The 17879-nt window shown below is 40.2% G+C and overlaps 1 protein-coding gene across 1 annotated transcript in view; it reads right to left on the bottom strand.

Annotated features, from left to right (window-relative positions):
- LOC308073384 (contactin-associated protein-like 5) overlaps positions 1–13783 on the bottom strand; it is a gene marked incomplete at both ends in the record, with an annotated part of 116838 nt that extends 103055 nt beyond the window's left edge. Inside the window, one exon of the mRNA XM_080412255.1 lies at positions 13723–13783. Within this exon, the coding sequence (XP_080268381.1) occupies positions 13723–13783 (61 nt within the window). The remainder of the gene's footprint in view (positions 1–13722) is intronic.
- Between the last annotated feature and the right edge of the window lie 4096 nt (positions 13784–17879).

The raw sequence follows: 17879 nt of genomic DNA, 5'->3' as shown, positions 1-17879 counted from the left end.
CCAGCTGCTCTTGTGCGGCGGTACCTCAAGTCGCGCTACGGTATCGGTTGACAATTAGCCCCAGACGCAGGCTGAATTCGAGGAAGCTCAGGTCAATACGAGTGATTGAGAAACACCGCTTGGCTATACTGTAGCACTTCATTTCCAACAAGACCTCCGAAAGAGGGGACTGGATAAAGACAGCCCAGAGACTCTGGTTTCCGGCATACCACTGAGAGGCCGAATTTATACACTACACAGTCCATTCCACAAAAACCAAAGAGCAGTAACCGAGAAACGTCAAGTTCATCTACTGACGCACCAAACAAGCATGCTTTTCCCCAGTGGTGGAAAAAGTAGGCTACTCAGATATTTCACTTAGGTAAAAGTATCAATACTGCAATATAGAAATAGGCTACTATGTTACAAGCAAAAGTCCAGAATTCAAAATTGACTTGAGTAAAAGTACAACAGTATTTGTATCAAAATGTACTTAAAGTACCAAAAGTAATACTAAAATGTTTGAAAATAGCAGATCTACAAGCTCACAATACGTCGCGATTGTGTGAGCGTTGTGAGCTTGTAGATCGGCTATTTTCAAATAGCCTATGCTATGTATAAAATATAACTAAAGTGGTTAATGTATGTTTTATAATCTAATAATTTATAATTGCAAAGTAACTCGTAAATAAAGTTTTTAAATAATTATAGTGGAGTAAAAGTACAATATTTGCCTCTGAGATGTAGTGGAGTAGAAGTAAAAGTACTGAAAATTGGAAATACATCCAGTAAAGTAAAAAATACCTCAAAATTGTAATTAAGTACAGTACTTGAGTAAATGTACGTAGTAACTTTACACCACTGCTTTTCTCCCACGAATTTAAGTAAATGATATATCGTCTCTGTCAGGTAGAAACCTTGTATGTACAAAACCATTAATGTTTTTATAATTATTTGAAAAACATTTAAAAAATAGTGAAAATAGACAATCTACAAGCCCACCACAATTGTGAGGTTGTAGATCACTATTTTCACTAATTGTGTGTGACACTCTTGAAGTATGCATTGATTTATGTAAAAATATTGAAAAGAAATATGGAGATTTTGCCTGACTTTCCAGCTTTCCGGTATGGATATAATTTGGGTTGAAAATCAAAAGTCCAGTCATGACCGGTAGTCAAAAATAATTAAGTACTGTACTTAAGTAAAATGTTGAGGTATTTGTACTTTACTTGAGTATTTGTACTTTTACTTCTACTCCACTACATCTTGGATCCAAATATTGTACTTTTAAATTAATTTTTTAAACTTTAGTAAGTTACTTTGCAGATATAAAATATTACATTATAAGACATACATTAACCACTTTAGCCCTATTTTATGCATAAGCTATTTGAAAATCTACAAGCTCACAACGCGTCGCATCGCGACGCGTTGTGAGCTTGTAGATCTGCTATTTTCAAACATTTTAGTACTTTTACTTTTGGTACTTTAAGTACATTTTGATACTAATACTCTTGTACTTTTACTCAAGACATTTTTTTAATTCCGGACTTTTACTTGTAACAGAGTACTTCTACATTGCAGTATTGATACTTTTACTTAAGTAAAGCATTTTAGTACACTAGTACAGTAGAGTCACTGGTCATGACCAGTGACTCTTCACACACCACTGTAGGAATAATTTACGTGAATATATTGAGGGGTCATTCTCCGGCTGTTGGGCCAAAACTCAGTGCTCTTTGGCCAACAGGGTTATAGGCTGGACTTTTGAAAGAATACAAATGCCCTTAAAGGTAAAAAAAAAACAACAACTGTGATTTATCGAAGCAAATGACCAAACGACCTACAGTCCAGAGTTATCACCGGGGAAATCGATGCTCAGAACTCTGTAGTGTAATGAATGCTGTGTGGCCTTTATTATAGGCCTGTGTGCTGTTCATTCGCACCCACAGGCAGCCCGTTCCGGACATCAGTGGTGGAAAAAAGTACTCGTGTTTTTTACTTAAGTAAAAGTATCAATACTGCAGTGTAGAGTAGGCCTACTCTGTTACAAGTAAAAAGTCCGGTAATCAAATTTGACTTGAGCAAAAGTACAAAAGTATTAGTATCAAAATGTACTTAAAGTGGCAAAAGTAGAAAGTACTCATTATGCAGAATGTCCCATTTCACAAGTTTTCAAATTTAGAAAATGTATAAAAATCTGTTGATAATAGCAGATCTACAAGCTCACGAGCTTGCAGATCGGCTATTTTCAAATGGCCGAAATGTAAATAGGGCTAAAGTGGGTAATATATGTTTTGTAATAATAATCAAAATCTACAAAGTAACTAGTAACTAAAGTTTTCAAATAATTCCAGTGGAGTAAACGTGCAATATTTGCCTCTGAGATGTAGTGAAGGAGAAGTAAAAGTATTGAGAAATGGAAATACTCAAGTAAAGTGCAAATACCTCAAAATTGTACTCAAGTACAGTACTTGAGTAAATGTACTTAGTTTCTTTCCACCACTGCCGGACATTCCGTCCGTCCCGAGAAATAATAGTTTCAACCTTCAGTCGTGGCTTTTTTTTTTTTTTTGCGGTGGAGCGACGATTTTTGGCTTCAATGTAGTGACTAATTTGTATTCAAACGTTCTTTGTCAGCGGCTTTACTGTATGATTCGTCTCATGGGCACCGAGATAGCCCGGCGGTGAACCTGCCATTACCCAGCGCTGTGTCTGTCCACAGAGAAACCTGCAGAGGTTAGAAGCTGATTAGCCTCCTCTGAATATGAGAGACTGAGGGAGGACAGAGGGAGAAAGAATCCCATTGGCAGCGAATCACAGATTACGCTCCAGCATTCCAGCAGCACCCCAGATGGTGGCCCGGATATGGCCCCGTCCCCTCGGCCTGTCCGTGGAAAATGTCACACGAGCCACTCACATTTAACCTGATAAGACCGGGAACACATCTGTGTGATTTTAAGATATATTTGGCTATAAAAAACAATCGTGAACATTTTGTGCAAATCTTTGAATAAATATGTTATATATAGTATATATTATGTTTATACTTTTTATTTGATTTTTTTGTAACATGACAATCACATCGGAGTATAAACAACAACCATAAAATGAATATAATATGTTTTTAAAGCAATATATATATTTTTAACTCCAATCTTTGCTTCTGGGGGGTCCCTGGAACAACATATTTTGAAATAGGAGTCCGCGGCCAAATGAATATCATTTTGGGTGGTCCTTGACATGAAAAAAGTTTGAGAACCACTGATAAAGAAACACGTTTTTACAAAAAAAAATATGTTCGGATTTAGAAGACATTTTGTAGAATCCCCAGAAGCAAATATTTGAGTTAAAAAAAATTCGCTTTAAAAAACATTATATATTCAAAGATTTGCAAACATTTTCACGATTTTTCAAAAATAGTAGATCTACAAACTCGTAGCGCGGCACTCGGTGCCTTGTATATCGAGAGTATACTACGAGCTTGTATATCTGCTATTTTTTAATAGCCAAGTAAATCCCAAAAAATGACAAAGATGCGTTCCCGGTCTAAATGGGTTAAATACTGTACCTACCGTGTCGATGCCCCTATAGTGGCTGCACTAGTAAAATTAACACTACGGATTTTTAGTGGATGCGATGGCCTCCATTCTATACAGGAGATAATAACGACTGGTCTGGGATTGTTGCAACAGGTTGAATGGAACGGCTACTATTAACTGAACAGAGAAGAGTGATAGATGTGTTGGCCAGAGGACTTAAACGTCCTCTAGGACCAGATCTTAATGTTCAATGGTAAATCATTTTGGTCATGTAGAGTACAGTACATCCAGGCTGCTAATACACTGCTAAAAAAAATCCTCCAGTGTTAACCCAGTAAGACCCGAGGCCGATTCTACAAAATGCTTTCTAAACCAGTAGCTTTCCGAACTTTTTTCGTAACAAGAACCCCCCTAAATGACATGGATTTTTAAATAGCTCTATATTCTGATAGTACTCATTGCTATAGAGTGTCTATTCAGTAACAGGAGTCTCCATGTCTCTCCAGCTCTTTATTAAACAGATAATTCATTTTCAGGTCAGGATACCAATTTTATCCAATCAGGATAGAGAACTCACACAGGATACAGATTAAACAAGTGAAATTGGAAGTGATGACACAAAGAAATGAGCTGAAAAAATTGGAACTGGAACGCTATAAAAATAAAGCTGATACATGGGTACTCTCTCCTGATTGGCTGAAATGTTGTCACCTACCTGCAAATGTATGTTCTGTTTATTAAAGACCTGGAGAGACAGGGAAGACCTCTGTTACTGAAAAAACACTCTATAGCAATGATTACTATCTGAATATAGTGCTTTAGCCTTTTAATACAAAACGTTTTGTTTTAACCAAAGAAGATCACTTAACACATTGGGTGCCAGCATTTTTTCATAACAACTTACGTTGGGTGCCAGCATTCTCCCCATTGACTGCGCTTTCATGTTTAAAGCTCTAAACTCCACGAAATCTAAAATCCATGTAAAAAAAAGCATCCATTCATGTAGCGCGATGACCCTGGCTACCGCCTGGAACGATAACATTTCACTCGCGAGTTACAATGGGGGGGGATCGTGCATCGCGCATGACCGGTTTTCCCCACCGGAAACAGATTCGGAGATATAGGCGTTTTAAAGAAGGAAATAGACAGGAAGTGGATGGGAGCCATGTTTTTGTTTCCGGTGATCTATCTGGCCGATCCTTCTCAGGATCACAATGGGTACTCCCAGAGCTGCTCTAGCCCCGCCCGTGTGGAGAAAAACGAAAAAAAACAAAAACACATATTTCACGGTCTGGACCGTGTTCGGCACCAATGCACTACTCTGTGAAAACACGGTCCAGACCGTGTTCGGCACCCGATGTGTTAACCTACCTTTAAAATACTTTAAAGATTTTTCTAAAAACTAAAAAAAATGCTTATGTACAAGCTCACAGCGTGGCACGAGTGATGCGAGCTTATATCTAAACTACTGTTATAAATCCTAAGAGTTTTCTGAAAACACTTATGTTGCTATATAAATCTAAAATGACACAAGATGCTGGTTTTAATGGGTTAAGTCAACTAGAGCGTACAAATGCAACCAAATGTAAGGATTTGTCACTGTGCACCTATTTGCTTGAATCAAACAAAGGCATATGTCTGAGAGCACAAGCATTGATCTTTGAAAATGGCATTATATTGCCTTTGAACCTCCTCATTGGGATAATGTGAACAAAAAAGAGTCACGCAATTGCAGGTCTGGTGGAGGTGTAGGCGGGTGCAAGCTTTCATGTTTCCCTCCACAATTTGTCTATTTGTGTGCACCGAATGTGTGAAAAGAAAGAAGACATTAACTTGCTGTTTTTCATCACGCGGCATTGCAATCCCCTCGCCGCATATTGGTCTTGTCTTATTGGCACAGTCAATAGAAAGTGGGTGTTTGGTGTAATCCGTTAAAACCCCGTTGCCAGTAACACCAGAAATAAATAGAAGGATGAAACTTACGGACTATACTTGCTATTTGAAGCATATTCATTGCACTCAATAGATCCGGAATGGGTACAGCTAGCATTAGTGTGTGAGCAATGCAATTGGAAATGGGGAGGCCTTCCACTGGCGCCACATTCATCAAAATAGATTTTTCCCATCCCGAGAGACCAAGTAGAAATTATTGCTCTAAATAGCCTTATATCATGTATCCATAGTTTTTTTTTTCTCTCTCCTTCTCTCCGGGTTGTTTTTATGTTGTGTTATTAACAGTGTGTTCAGCATTATAGAAAGCCTCTGACTGAACAATTAGGTAATTAGCGTTCAATCTTCCCCATGCCCGTAGTATTCAAAACACCAGAAGTCTTGATATCACGTTACGCTACGTTGTAAAAGCGTTTAGCTGTGTCACCATCCGCAACACCTTGGGGGAACTGCGTATACATCGCCGGCACTGTAAGCAGCCAAACGAACGGAACAAAGAAACAACAAAAGATGACAGTTGAACGGGAATAAATATCTCCGCCGGTGTGTCACTTGTAATATCCATGTATCATTCATATACAGTAGGCAAGACGTTTTGGCAGTGGGGAGAAAACAAGATTTCTCACATCAGTTGATGGAGCTATCACAGAGCCATCATTCAAGGGAGCCCGGTGAGGCTGCATTAGATATGTCTTTAACCCCCAGAATAGTTGCACCAGCGGGAGATCTGAAACTGCGATTTTGTGAAAGTTTATCTCTTCCTTTTTTCAAAGTCAGTGACAAATGCTAGGGGGGGGGGGGCATCTGGGTTTCGGCACCCAAAACTATTCTAGCACATCGCTTAAGAGAGTCGGGGTTTGCCAGCCACAGCTTGTCCAATCAAACAACTCTAATGCAATCAACACCTTGGGACCCCTCGTGGTTTGCCCCCCCCCCCCTCCCTCCTCGCTATGGAGACACACTTCCCAGAAGTCAAAGACAAGAGAGGGTGACTGAAACATCTGTTGTCTGCACTCAAGAAAGAAGAAGAAAGAAGGAAAAAAACGAACTATAAACTAAACAAAAAAAAACAAACAAACATAAGAGCGATGAACCTGTGACTCATTCAATTAATGCTGCAGTAATTGAAGTCTTTTGGGAGCGTGCTGCGATCTGCTTGAATGAGACCGGAACAAGAAAGAGAGAAAATCAATCGCAATCAGCATGACTATTGGAGTTGCTGCTGGCTGTGATTTATGTGTTGGTGTTGGTTGTGGCTGTCCCCTTCCACCATGACAGGTGCCCTTCTTGGATAACTACTTAAGTCTCACCAACAAGACTCTTTGTCCAATGCAAATGTGTCTATATAACACCTACTGTATATCTATCTACATCTATACAGTGGTGGAAAAAGTACTTAAATGTTTTACTTAAGTAAAAGTATCAATACTGCAATGTACTGTAGAAGTACTCTGTTACAAGTAAAAGTCCAGAATTCCAAATTTACATGAGTAAAAGTACAAAATTATTGGTATGAAAATGTACTTAAAGTACCAAAAGTAAAAGTATTAAAATGTTTGAAAATAGCAGATCTACAAGCTCACAACGCGTCGCATCGCAACTTGTAGATCGGCTATTTTCAAATAGCCTATGTATACAATAAGGCTAAAGTGGTTAATGTATGTTTTATAATGTAATATATTTATATCTGCAAAGTAGCTAGTAACTAAAGTTTTCAATAGTTGTAGTGGAGTACAGTACTCTGAGATGTAGTGGAGTAGAAGTAAAAGTATAGACAATTGGAAATACTTAAAGTAAAAGTACCTCAAAATTGTACTTAAGTACAGTACTTGAGTAAATTTACTTAGTTACTTTACACCACTGCATCTATATCTACCATTAGGGCTGGACAATTAACGGAAACCATGACAATTAACCGAAAATATATCGAAACCGATATTTTGAACCGGTAACCGATGTATAATGTAATCATTGAGAAGCGATAAATTTGAATATAAAGATTTTTTAAAATCAACTAAATCAATTAGTGCGATTAACCACTTAACCCTGTATTATGCTTCGTTGTACAATGGTGGCGTGTAAAAAATAGCAGAAATAGCCGATCTACAAGCTCACAACGTGTTGCTATGCGAGCTTGTAGATGTGCCATTTTCGCTATAAAGATAATCGAGGCAAAAGCTGTGTGTGTGTGTGTGTGTGTGTGTGTGTGTGTGTGTGTGTGTGTCTGTGTGTGTGTGTGATATAAATGTATATATATATATATATATATATATATATATATATATATATATATATATTTCATTGCCGAGACACAATGCCAGATAGTCAACATAATTTAAATTACCATAATTAGAATAATTACACTTAATAATATTACACATCATTTATATAATAATCACAATCATACCCCTCCCCCTCCCCCCCCTCCCCCCTCCTCGTGACACAGTCATTTCAAGCTTTGACAGTAGTATTCACACATGGCAGTTCCTCCCTCACTGCCATCATCATCATGTGAGGTGTTTGTGTGAATCACACAGAATGCCTCCAGGTATAATTGGACCTTATACACTGTTACATCTAGTCATGATGACTGCTTTATATCTGTGTGGAGGAGTGAGTGTTCAGTATGAGCTACTGTATAGGGAGGAGGGGGGGACTGAGGGTAACACGCAAGTACCATCATGCTGCGGTGTTCTGCCTCATTTATCTTTTGATAAATTCATCAGGCTTTCATGAATATATATACAGTATATACCGTATATACAGCAGTAGGAGTTCCTTTAGAGCCACGCGTTACATTAATTAGCCGAGCGAATGTGAGCGTGCGCCGCACCCCCCCCCCCCCACACACACACACACACACTCACACACACACACACACACACACACCTGCGATGAACAAAAGCATGCTGTCATCTCGAGTGTGATGGGTGCTGCATGGTGGATGGAGTGGAAGGAAAGACACTGCAATGCACAGCCATATATATATATATATATGAGTGCCTTCAGCCAGTATAATCGTCCGTGAAATAATCTGCTCACATGAGCTTTAATAGGGTTTGCGTGAAATTTTAAGTAAATAATACAAACGCTACTGTACAGGAGCCCCTGTTTATCCCCCCCCCCTCCCCACCCATGACCAGTGGTGTAAAGTACCTAAAGTGCATGTACTCAAATACTGTACTTAAGTACAATTTTGAGGTATTTTTTACTGTACTGGAGTATTTCCAAATTTCTGTACTTTCAGTTCTACTCCACTATACATCTCAGAGGCAAATATTGTACTTTTACTCCACTACAATTATTTGAAAACTTCAGTTATTAGTTACTTTGCAATTATCAATTATTATATTATAAAACATACATTAACCACTTTAGCCCTGTTTTATACCTAGGCTATTTGAAAATAGCAGATCTACAAGCTCACAACGCGTCGCATCACGACGGTTGTGAGCTTGCAGATCGGCTATTCTCAAACATTTTAGAACTTTTACTTTTGGTACTTTAAGTAGGCCTACATTTTAATACCAATACTTTTGTACTTTTACTCAAGTACATTTTGAATTCCGGACTTTTACTTGTAACAGAGTACCTACTTATACATTGCAGCATTGATACTTTTACTTAAGTAAAACATATGAGTACTTTTTCCACCACTGCCGATGACAGATTCAAAGTTATAAAAGATGGATGCTCGGCAGAATCCACTGAAAAGTGGAGCAATGTTCCTCCCACAGAAACCCATGCATGGTGAAGAGTGTCATATCAGAAGCCTCGCCCCGGTAATGAAAGCCCCCCCGCTGTTTATAACCATAGGGCAAACTTTGAAAGAAGGGGGAAAAAAGAAAGTAAAAGAAAGAAAGAAAGAAATCATAATACTTCCACAGCCGGCAGGGAGAAAAAAAGCAACTTCACTTTGGCCTTAAATTATACGATACAGTTGAAATATATGGAGAGCCCTGTAATCCCCCTGCCGTTTCCAGACTCAGAGCGCTGTTGTGAATAAGCTGTGGCTCTGTCAATCATTGGGGCTCTTAAAGGGCATGTTAATGTACTGTACACGACATCAATGGCAGGCTCGCTTGGAGAAAAAACACCTCCGAAAGGACACATCAGCCCGATCGCCGGTGGGCGGTTCGGGGGACCAACAAAGCAAGAGGAAAAACACCTCTCGTTGTGTCTCTTTGTAGAAGAAAGACTACTATAGTGCTACGCGGGGGCATATAGCTCCGACTGGAGGATGTGGGCTGCCCATTATCTGTGTCACCTGACACAAGAGGCCAACGAAAAACGGGTCGTGATGGATCCATATGCCAACCCCCCCCCCCCCCCCCCTCCTCCTTGTGTCTCTCAAAGGTAAATATGAGAACGGGTTGTTTGCTTGTCCCTCCAAGGAGCATCTTTCCATTTCATCCGAGCGCAAGCATGTCAATTCTGATCACTGGATACATTTGAGAACCACAAGAGAATGTCATAAATGAGTAATGCAGCTGTCAGTTTGGCTCCTGCTCAGCCGGGGCCGGGCCCCGGTCTTACATCACCGGGCATAAACTGCCCTCCTCCTCGGCCTCGGCCGGCCCCCCGCCCCATCAGGCCCCGGTGTCATGGTCATCCCCCCGGAGAACACCCATCATCATGCAATCCCTCCTCCTCCTCTTCAGCCCCCGCCCCCAAAAAAGACACAGCGATGTAATTCAGTTGGTTCTCAAACTTTTTAGAAAATAGCAGATCTACAAGCTCACAATGCGTCGCTTCGCGACGCATTGTGAGCTTGTAGATCGGCTATTTTTCTGTGTCCAGGACCCCCCCAAATTGATATGTATTTGGGCCACGGGACCACCCCCTTCTGAAAAGGTTTTATGCTAGAGACCCCCCGAGAAGAGAAGATTTATGTTAAACAAAATTCGAAATCATTCAAACTTTTCCAAACATTCTTGATATTTTTTTCAAAAAAAATTCATAAATAGCAGATTTACAAGCTCGCGCATCACGGCACGAGGTTACGCACTGTGAGCTTGTAGATCGGATTTTTTTAAATAGCCAACATATAAATGGATAAAGTGGTTAAACTGCTATATTAACTTACTTACTTTTGCTGGGGACCCCATGGAACCCTCTCAAGGACCCCTGGGTGTCCTTGAACCCCACTTTGAGAACCACTGATGTAATCGCTAGCCTGTTGATAGTCATCTGTTTTAACCACTGAAACCTTTTTCATTTTTTTCTTCATCTCCAAAAATAGCCGATCTACAAGCTCAAAACACATTGCAAAGGCTTGTATATCTGCTATGTTTGGTTAATGTTCCCACCATAATATGAGTGCTGCAGGGTTCAATGGTTAAGAATGGATTGTGCTGTTATGTGTTGACAGGTGCCATGTTTCAACAAATGAAAACAATATATACAAATTTGACCTGCTGGTGGCGCTATAACAGGTCAATGTGAAAAGGGTGGCATTTCTTCCTCGGCCTAATAGAAATGTGCATGTGAAATTTCACGGAAATCGCAAGCTGCGTTCATGATGTGAGGCCTTTTGTTCAAAACGGACCAATCCTGCAAACGTTGGAAGCCAATCTTAGCCAATCAAGATGGAATATGGGAAATCGGATAAATCCGTGTTGATCACATGACTATAGAGATACTGTGTACCGATTTGTGTGATGTTTGGACAAAATCTGTAGGAGTAGTATCAATAAATGTGTTTTGCACATATCGGCCTCCTGGTGGCGCTATAACAGGCCAATCTGAAAAAATTGGGCCAGAGGTTCTGAATTGGCATCCAGGGAGTGTGCGTGCACAGTCTCGCAGCGACCGGGCCAACGGTGCCAGAGATTAGCTGCTAACTAACTGACGGACACACGGACGGACACACGGACGGACGGACGGACGGACGGACGGACGGACGGACGGACGGACGGACGGACGGACAGAGGGTAAAACATACTCTCTCGCCATGCCTTTCGGCCTGGCGGAGACAGTAATAATAATTATAATTAGCCAACTAGTAGGCTGTAAGCTTAATGTAGGAAATGAGCTCACAGTTTTAAACAGTGGTGGAAAAAGTACTCAGTCTCAGATATTTGACTTAAGTAAAAGTATCAATACTGCAATGTAAAAATATTCTGTTACAAGTAAAAGTCTGGAATTCAAAATTTACTTGAGTAAAAGTACAAAAGTATTGGTATCAAAATGTACTTAAAGTACCAAAAGTAAAAGTACTAAAATGATCGAAAATAGGAGATCTACAAGCTCACAACGCGACGTGTTGTGAGCTTGTAGATCGGCTATTTTCAAATAGCCTATGTATAAAATAGGGCTAAAGTGGTTAATGTATGTTTGATAATATAATAATTGATAATTGCAAAAGTAAAAGTTTTCAAATCATTGTAGTGGAGTAAAAGTACACCATTTGCCTCTGAGATGTAGTGTAGTAAAGTAAAAGTATTGCAAATTGGAAATACTCCAGTAAGGTACAAATACCTCAAAATTGTACTTAAGTACAGTACTTGAGTACATGTACTTAGTTACTTTACACCACTGGTTTTAGAATTATGTGAGTGACTGTAGCTATAATGTAGCAGCGTATAGGGTGGATTGTGACTTTAACTGTTCTGCTGGGTTGAGGAAAGACGACCTCTAGTGGCAGTGCAGATAACATAAATACATATTTTGAGCAATACTTATTTCACTCTATATGAAACTGAATTATACCGGTTGTAACCTTCTGTGCTCTTCAAGGTACGGTATTAACTATGAATCAGAGTTTTACCCATTATGTCACGTAAAGAAAGCGTTGTATGAATACATATCCCAAAAAAGCAGTTTTTTTTACTTAAGTATAAAGTAAAAGTATCAATACGGCTATATAGAAATACTCTGGTGATAGTCTGGAATAAAAAAAAATACTTGAGTAAAAGTACAAAAGTATTGGTATCAAAACGTACTTTCTTTCAAATGTAGAAAGAAGCCTACTCATTATGCAGTTTTCAAGTTTTCAAATGTATAGTGATGCATTGTGATCTTGTAGATCGGCTGAAGTGGGTAAAGGTATAATGTGTGTTTTGTAATAATAATCAAAATCTACAAAGTATAGTAACATAAGTGTTCAAATAATTGTAGTAAAAGTACAATATTTGCCTCTGAGATGTAGTGGAGTAGAAGTAAAACCCAGAAAATTGGATATACTCCAGTAAAGTAAAAAAGACCTCAAAAGTACAGTACTTGAGTAAATGTACTTAGTTACTTTACACCACTGCCAAACAGGTATATAGGCTAGTCTGCCAGACATGCCTCAAAACGCTGCTGTCACTGTTCGGTCCCAGGCAGTTTTTCTTTTATAAATTAAACCAGCCTCCTATTAAAATGCTTGACCTCCATATTGCTTGCATTTTGAGCAAAAAAAATTAAAAAAAAACAAGACAACTGATCTCATTCTGAGGTTATTATGGGGGGAACACAACACTGAGGTGGTCTAGTGTGTGAGGGGCCATCGATTCATATTACAATGGGCTTTCGTGCATTTCTAATGTGATCCAATGTGGTCTTTCTTTTTTGTGTAGCCTACAGCCCTTTGAGTTGCATTCTATGTATGAAAGGTGCTATATAAATAAAGATCATTATCATTATCATCTATTCAGCCTATGTAGCCTCTATTCAGTAGCTATAGACTATCTCCGCCAGAAAGACAAATGTTGCAGATGTCACTGAATATGAAAATGTTTTATTTTATTTTATTTGGCTGTTCAAAAATAGCAGATCTACAATCTCATAGCGCGGCACCGAGTGCCGCGCTATGAGATTGTAGATTTGCTATTTTTGAAAAATCGTGAACATTTGTGAAAATCTTATATATATATTTTTAAGCGAACATACATTTGAAAAATGTGTTGTACCAGGGACGCCCAGAAGCAGAAGATTTGAGCTACCAAACGTTCGCTTTTAATAGAAATATATATACTCAAAGATTTGCACAACTTTTCACAAAAATAGCAGATGTACAGGCTCATATGCTCAACATAATTTGTATATATATATATATATATATATATATATATATATATATATATATATATATATATATATTATATATACACACCTGACCTGCGATTAATTTGCATCAACGTTAAGAGACACAATGTGCTTTGTTTCCCCCCCTGACTAAAACAAACACTGTGTGTAGGCTGAGACTCACACACATAACTTCTAAGTGGTAGTACTGCATGTGGTTTGTAGATCTGCTGTTACTTACAGTGGCTGCTGGCGGCAGACGCGGCGCCGATCAGAACAAGGCACAGGTTCAGCGGAGTCATTTTTCGCAAATCCATCTCGGTGTTAATATCCATCTGTCATCAAGAGGATGAATCTGGCCCCAACGAGAGCTTTAATTCCTCCTCCTCCTCCTCCTCGCCTCCTATCTTCTCCTTCAGCATGGAGGTGTGTGTGTGTGTGTGTGTGTGTGTGTGTGTGTGTGTGTGTGTGTGTGTGTGTGTGTGTGTGTGTGTGTGTGTGTGTGGGGGGGGGTGCCCGGTGTGTGTGTGTGTGTGTGTGTGTGTGTGTGTGTGTGTGTGTGTGTGTGTGTGTGTGTGTGTGTGTGTGTGTGTGTGTGTGTGTGTGTGTGTGTGTGTGTGTGTGTGTGTGTGTGTGTGTGTGTGTGTGTGTGTGTGAAGGAGTGTAAAACCTACCGCTCCCACGTCAACGCTCTCTCACCGACGCGCTACCCTAAAGACGCACCGACCGCACTGACAGGCAGTCTCTCTCTCTCTCTCTCTCTCTCTCTCTCTCTCTCTCTCTCTCTCTCTCTCTCTCTCTCTCTCTCTCTCTCTCTCTCTCTCGCTGCCTCTGCCTCTATCTTTCTCACTCTCTCTCTCTGTCTGTCTCTCTCCTCTCTCACCATCTCTCTCTCTCTCTCTCTCTCTCTCTCTCTCTCTCTCTCTCTCTCTCTCTCTCTCTCTCTCTCTCTCTCTCTCTCTCCCCCCCTCTCTCTCTCTGTGCGTGGTGGTGTTATTGTATTGTGCTGGTGGTACAGTACTGTAACTGTAACAGGCAGACGCGCTATATCTTTTCAGCACCACACTGTAGCGGACAGCTCCCACGCATACACTCACTGTTGTTCGGCAGTGATTCAACACTCCGCCACTGTGTGCGTGTGTGTGTGTGTGTGTGTGTGTGTGTGTGTGTGTGTGTGTGTGTGTGTGTGTGTGTGTGTGTGTGTGTGTGTGTGTGTGTGTGTGTGTGTGTGTGTGTGTGTGTGTGTGTGTGTGTGTGTGTGCGCGCGCGCGTGCGTGCATGCGTGTGTAATTGACCCTGGCAATAATAGACATTGACATTGGCATTCAACTTAGCGTGTTAGTAACAATAATAAAAACACTGTGTCTCAACGTCTGGTCCAGGGGCCCACCACGGGTCCAAATGTATATATTTATATATATATATATTTTTTTAAAAATATTTTTTAGTCTGTGGCATTTCTGGCCAATGTGGCCATGCATCACCAACATCCATAAACATTAGCCCCCCCAGCAGGTGGCACCCAAGGCAACTGCCAAGTTTGCCTAGAAACTCCCCCATCTAGATGTAAAAAAAGTGGTAAAAAGAACCACATGGGCCTCAATTTGTAGCTTTCAGAGACACAGCTTTCAGAGACACAGACCTATACACTTGGTCTTTACTATTGTGTATGTGCCATTTGTTACTTGGGAAAATATACTATTCGCCTTTCATGACACCTTTGAAATGTACAATTAGAAAATTGGGCCTTGTGTTGTTTCAAATAGAGACCATGTCTTCATATAATTCCTCACGTGTCTTTCATTGAGTTAGTAGTAGTTTTTTAGATCACTCTTTGCATTTAGCTGCCCCAGGGTCACTGCACTTTCTTCAGTGTATAGGCTCTATGCACAGCATAGATAAATGATACTAATGAAGGCTCTGTTCCATTCTGGTCAAACAGAGTCAGGGTGCTGACGTTGTGCATGTTGGCTCACTGGAAAACACTCTGCTACACCAGTGGGTCTAAAATTGGGGTTTAGGGACCCTCATGGTTCCTTGAGGGGGTTCCAAATGGCCCCTTACAGATGTGTAACTCTGAGAGCGTACAAATGGAACCATTTTGGTTCCATTTGTACGCTCTCAGAGTTATGGTGGTCATGGAAATTAAAAAAGTCTGAGAACCAATGGAACAGAGCCTTCATTAGTATCATTGGTAACACCTGTGAAGGAAGTGATACTATGGCTGTTGTGCGTAGAGCCTTTAAGAACAGACACATTGGGTATAGATTTCCCCAAAGGGGCCATGTGATTACATTATTTTCTCGTAATCGCTAGAGTCTCCCTCCCTGGACCCAGTCCCTCCACTGGCTTTAACATTATTGCCATAATATTTGAGTTGATAGAGCTGAAGCTAATATGAAAAGGCTATAGATTTCAGAAGATGTCCCTGCGGTCTATGGATAATATAACATATGCACTGGTCTCCAAATACCCCATGAAAAGGAAATAAACAGAAATAAAAAACAGCCTTTAAAGAGATCGCCTGTTTTGAAAGTCTTTAGTGTATTGTGTGTTGTTTGCTCACAAAGATACATGAAGAGAGCCTTTTCTAACCGTGCAGAAATTATAGTGAAAGCCTCAAGGGTAAAACGATAAAAAATTTAAGGCAACACCTTCAGCTTAATTAATGTGTTTGCAAGTGATTAAAGTTGCCCGATAATTTATGTAAAGTGAGGCTAACCAAGAGGAAAACAATATAGCAATGTTTGCAAAAAGTATTCAAATGGTCTCAACACTTTGTGCGACTGCTTGAGCATTGAATGAGAAACACATGGTTGAAGTATTCATCACAGGCTGGAAGTTTGAGTGCAACTTCAACCTGAGCTATATATATATGAAGCTATGCTTTCCAGTTACATGGGCACTGTGATTGTGAAGGAGGCCAATGCTTCAAGGGCACTGTCATCACGACTGCTCAGCCCCCTAAGATGTGAGAGTTCTTTGCATCTGCAAATTTCGGCTCATCCATCATCCGTATGAGTGAAACCCTCGCACTCCCCAACCCACCCCCCCAGTCTCCCAAATGAAATTCTCCACAGTGGCTGCATCTAAGGATGGTTCACCCCACGAGTTATGTGCCAGGTATTAGGAGATCCTGTAGAAAGGCTGTAATCAGAGACGTGTCACCGACTCAGGTGATCTGTGGGCCACCCAAAAGGAGAGGTCGTAGTGACAACATTTCACAGCTGGAAATCTGAAGAAAAAAAAACATGACATATAAACATTTGATGATATGCAATTTAAAGTCAATTCACTTGGCCACCAGCTGTATTTACCTCTAGTTGACCCAGGTGTTCCCCAGGGGTCTATACTGTACTTGATCCCCTCCTTTTCCCCTCTCTACACCATTATGTCTTTGCCGAAAATAACCAATTGTCAGTGTACAGATGGTAGTTGAACCAACACTCTTTGCCAAAAATAACCAATGTATGAGCTCACAGCTTGATAGATCTGCTATTTTCTATGAATGTTAGCCTATTTCTGCTCACATATCATACCATGCCCAGAATAGGGATGCAAGGGTAAATGTGGTGAACTCTGAGAGTGTAGAAAATTGACCCAAATTAATCTCAGGTCCATTTAGGTCAATTTCTACACGTGTTATATTAACAATGAGGATTTTTGCTGTGTAACAAAATAACAAAAAAAAAACGTGCCACACGCCTCTGGACCACGCGAGCTGCACAGCGGTTCACAAAGAGATCAAAGGAACTCATTGACGTGAGAAGTACAGGAACACAAGCAGTGTGGCACAACGGAAAAGGCTAGCTGTCATTGTCAACCATTTCATTTTTAATTGCATGGATTATGGCGCTCGTTTCTAAAGATAATGTTTCTTGTTTCATTGGCTTTTCAAGTCCCATCCAGCTTTATTGCTCTCTTGCAGCTTTTCTTTTTCGGATGAAAAGCCTATTCATTTTCTCCCATGCTTTCATCTGAATTGCGTACGGTACCTCTTTTCATTTACGCCACGGCAAAATGCCCCAAATGGGAAATCCGGAAGTACTTATCATCACTAGACTAGAATATATCATGGTGAAACTGGGATAAATCCATTGGAAAAGGCTCTCTGAAAATTGGACCATGAAAGAAATAAGGGGTATAACTTGACTCATGTTTTCTTCCGGCTACATAGTGAATACTTAAGCAAGTTAGCGGAATATCAGGCCATTTCATAAACGCCTGCAGTATACAATATTTTTAAGCAATCCTTCTCTCATAAGGGCTGTGCAGTTGCCAGTGTAATAACGTGGACTTCATGGGACAGTTTCCTTGGTTTCCCGATTAGTCACACTTAAAGATACAGCACAGACATAATGCTGTCGTTTTTTCTTTTGTCAACTCACAGAATTTCAC

This window comes from Gymnoscopelus braueri (assembly GCF_963280865.1).
Source record: "Gymnoscopelus braueri genome assembly, chromosome: 18".
In the NCBI taxonomy this organism is placed as follows: domain Eukaryota; kingdom Metazoa; phylum Chordata; class Actinopteri; order Myctophiformes; family Myctophidae; genus Gymnoscopelus; species Gymnoscopelus braueri.
The sequence above is the reverse complement of the archived record's forward strand: the minus strand, read 5'-3'. Positions and strand labels throughout refer to the sequence as shown.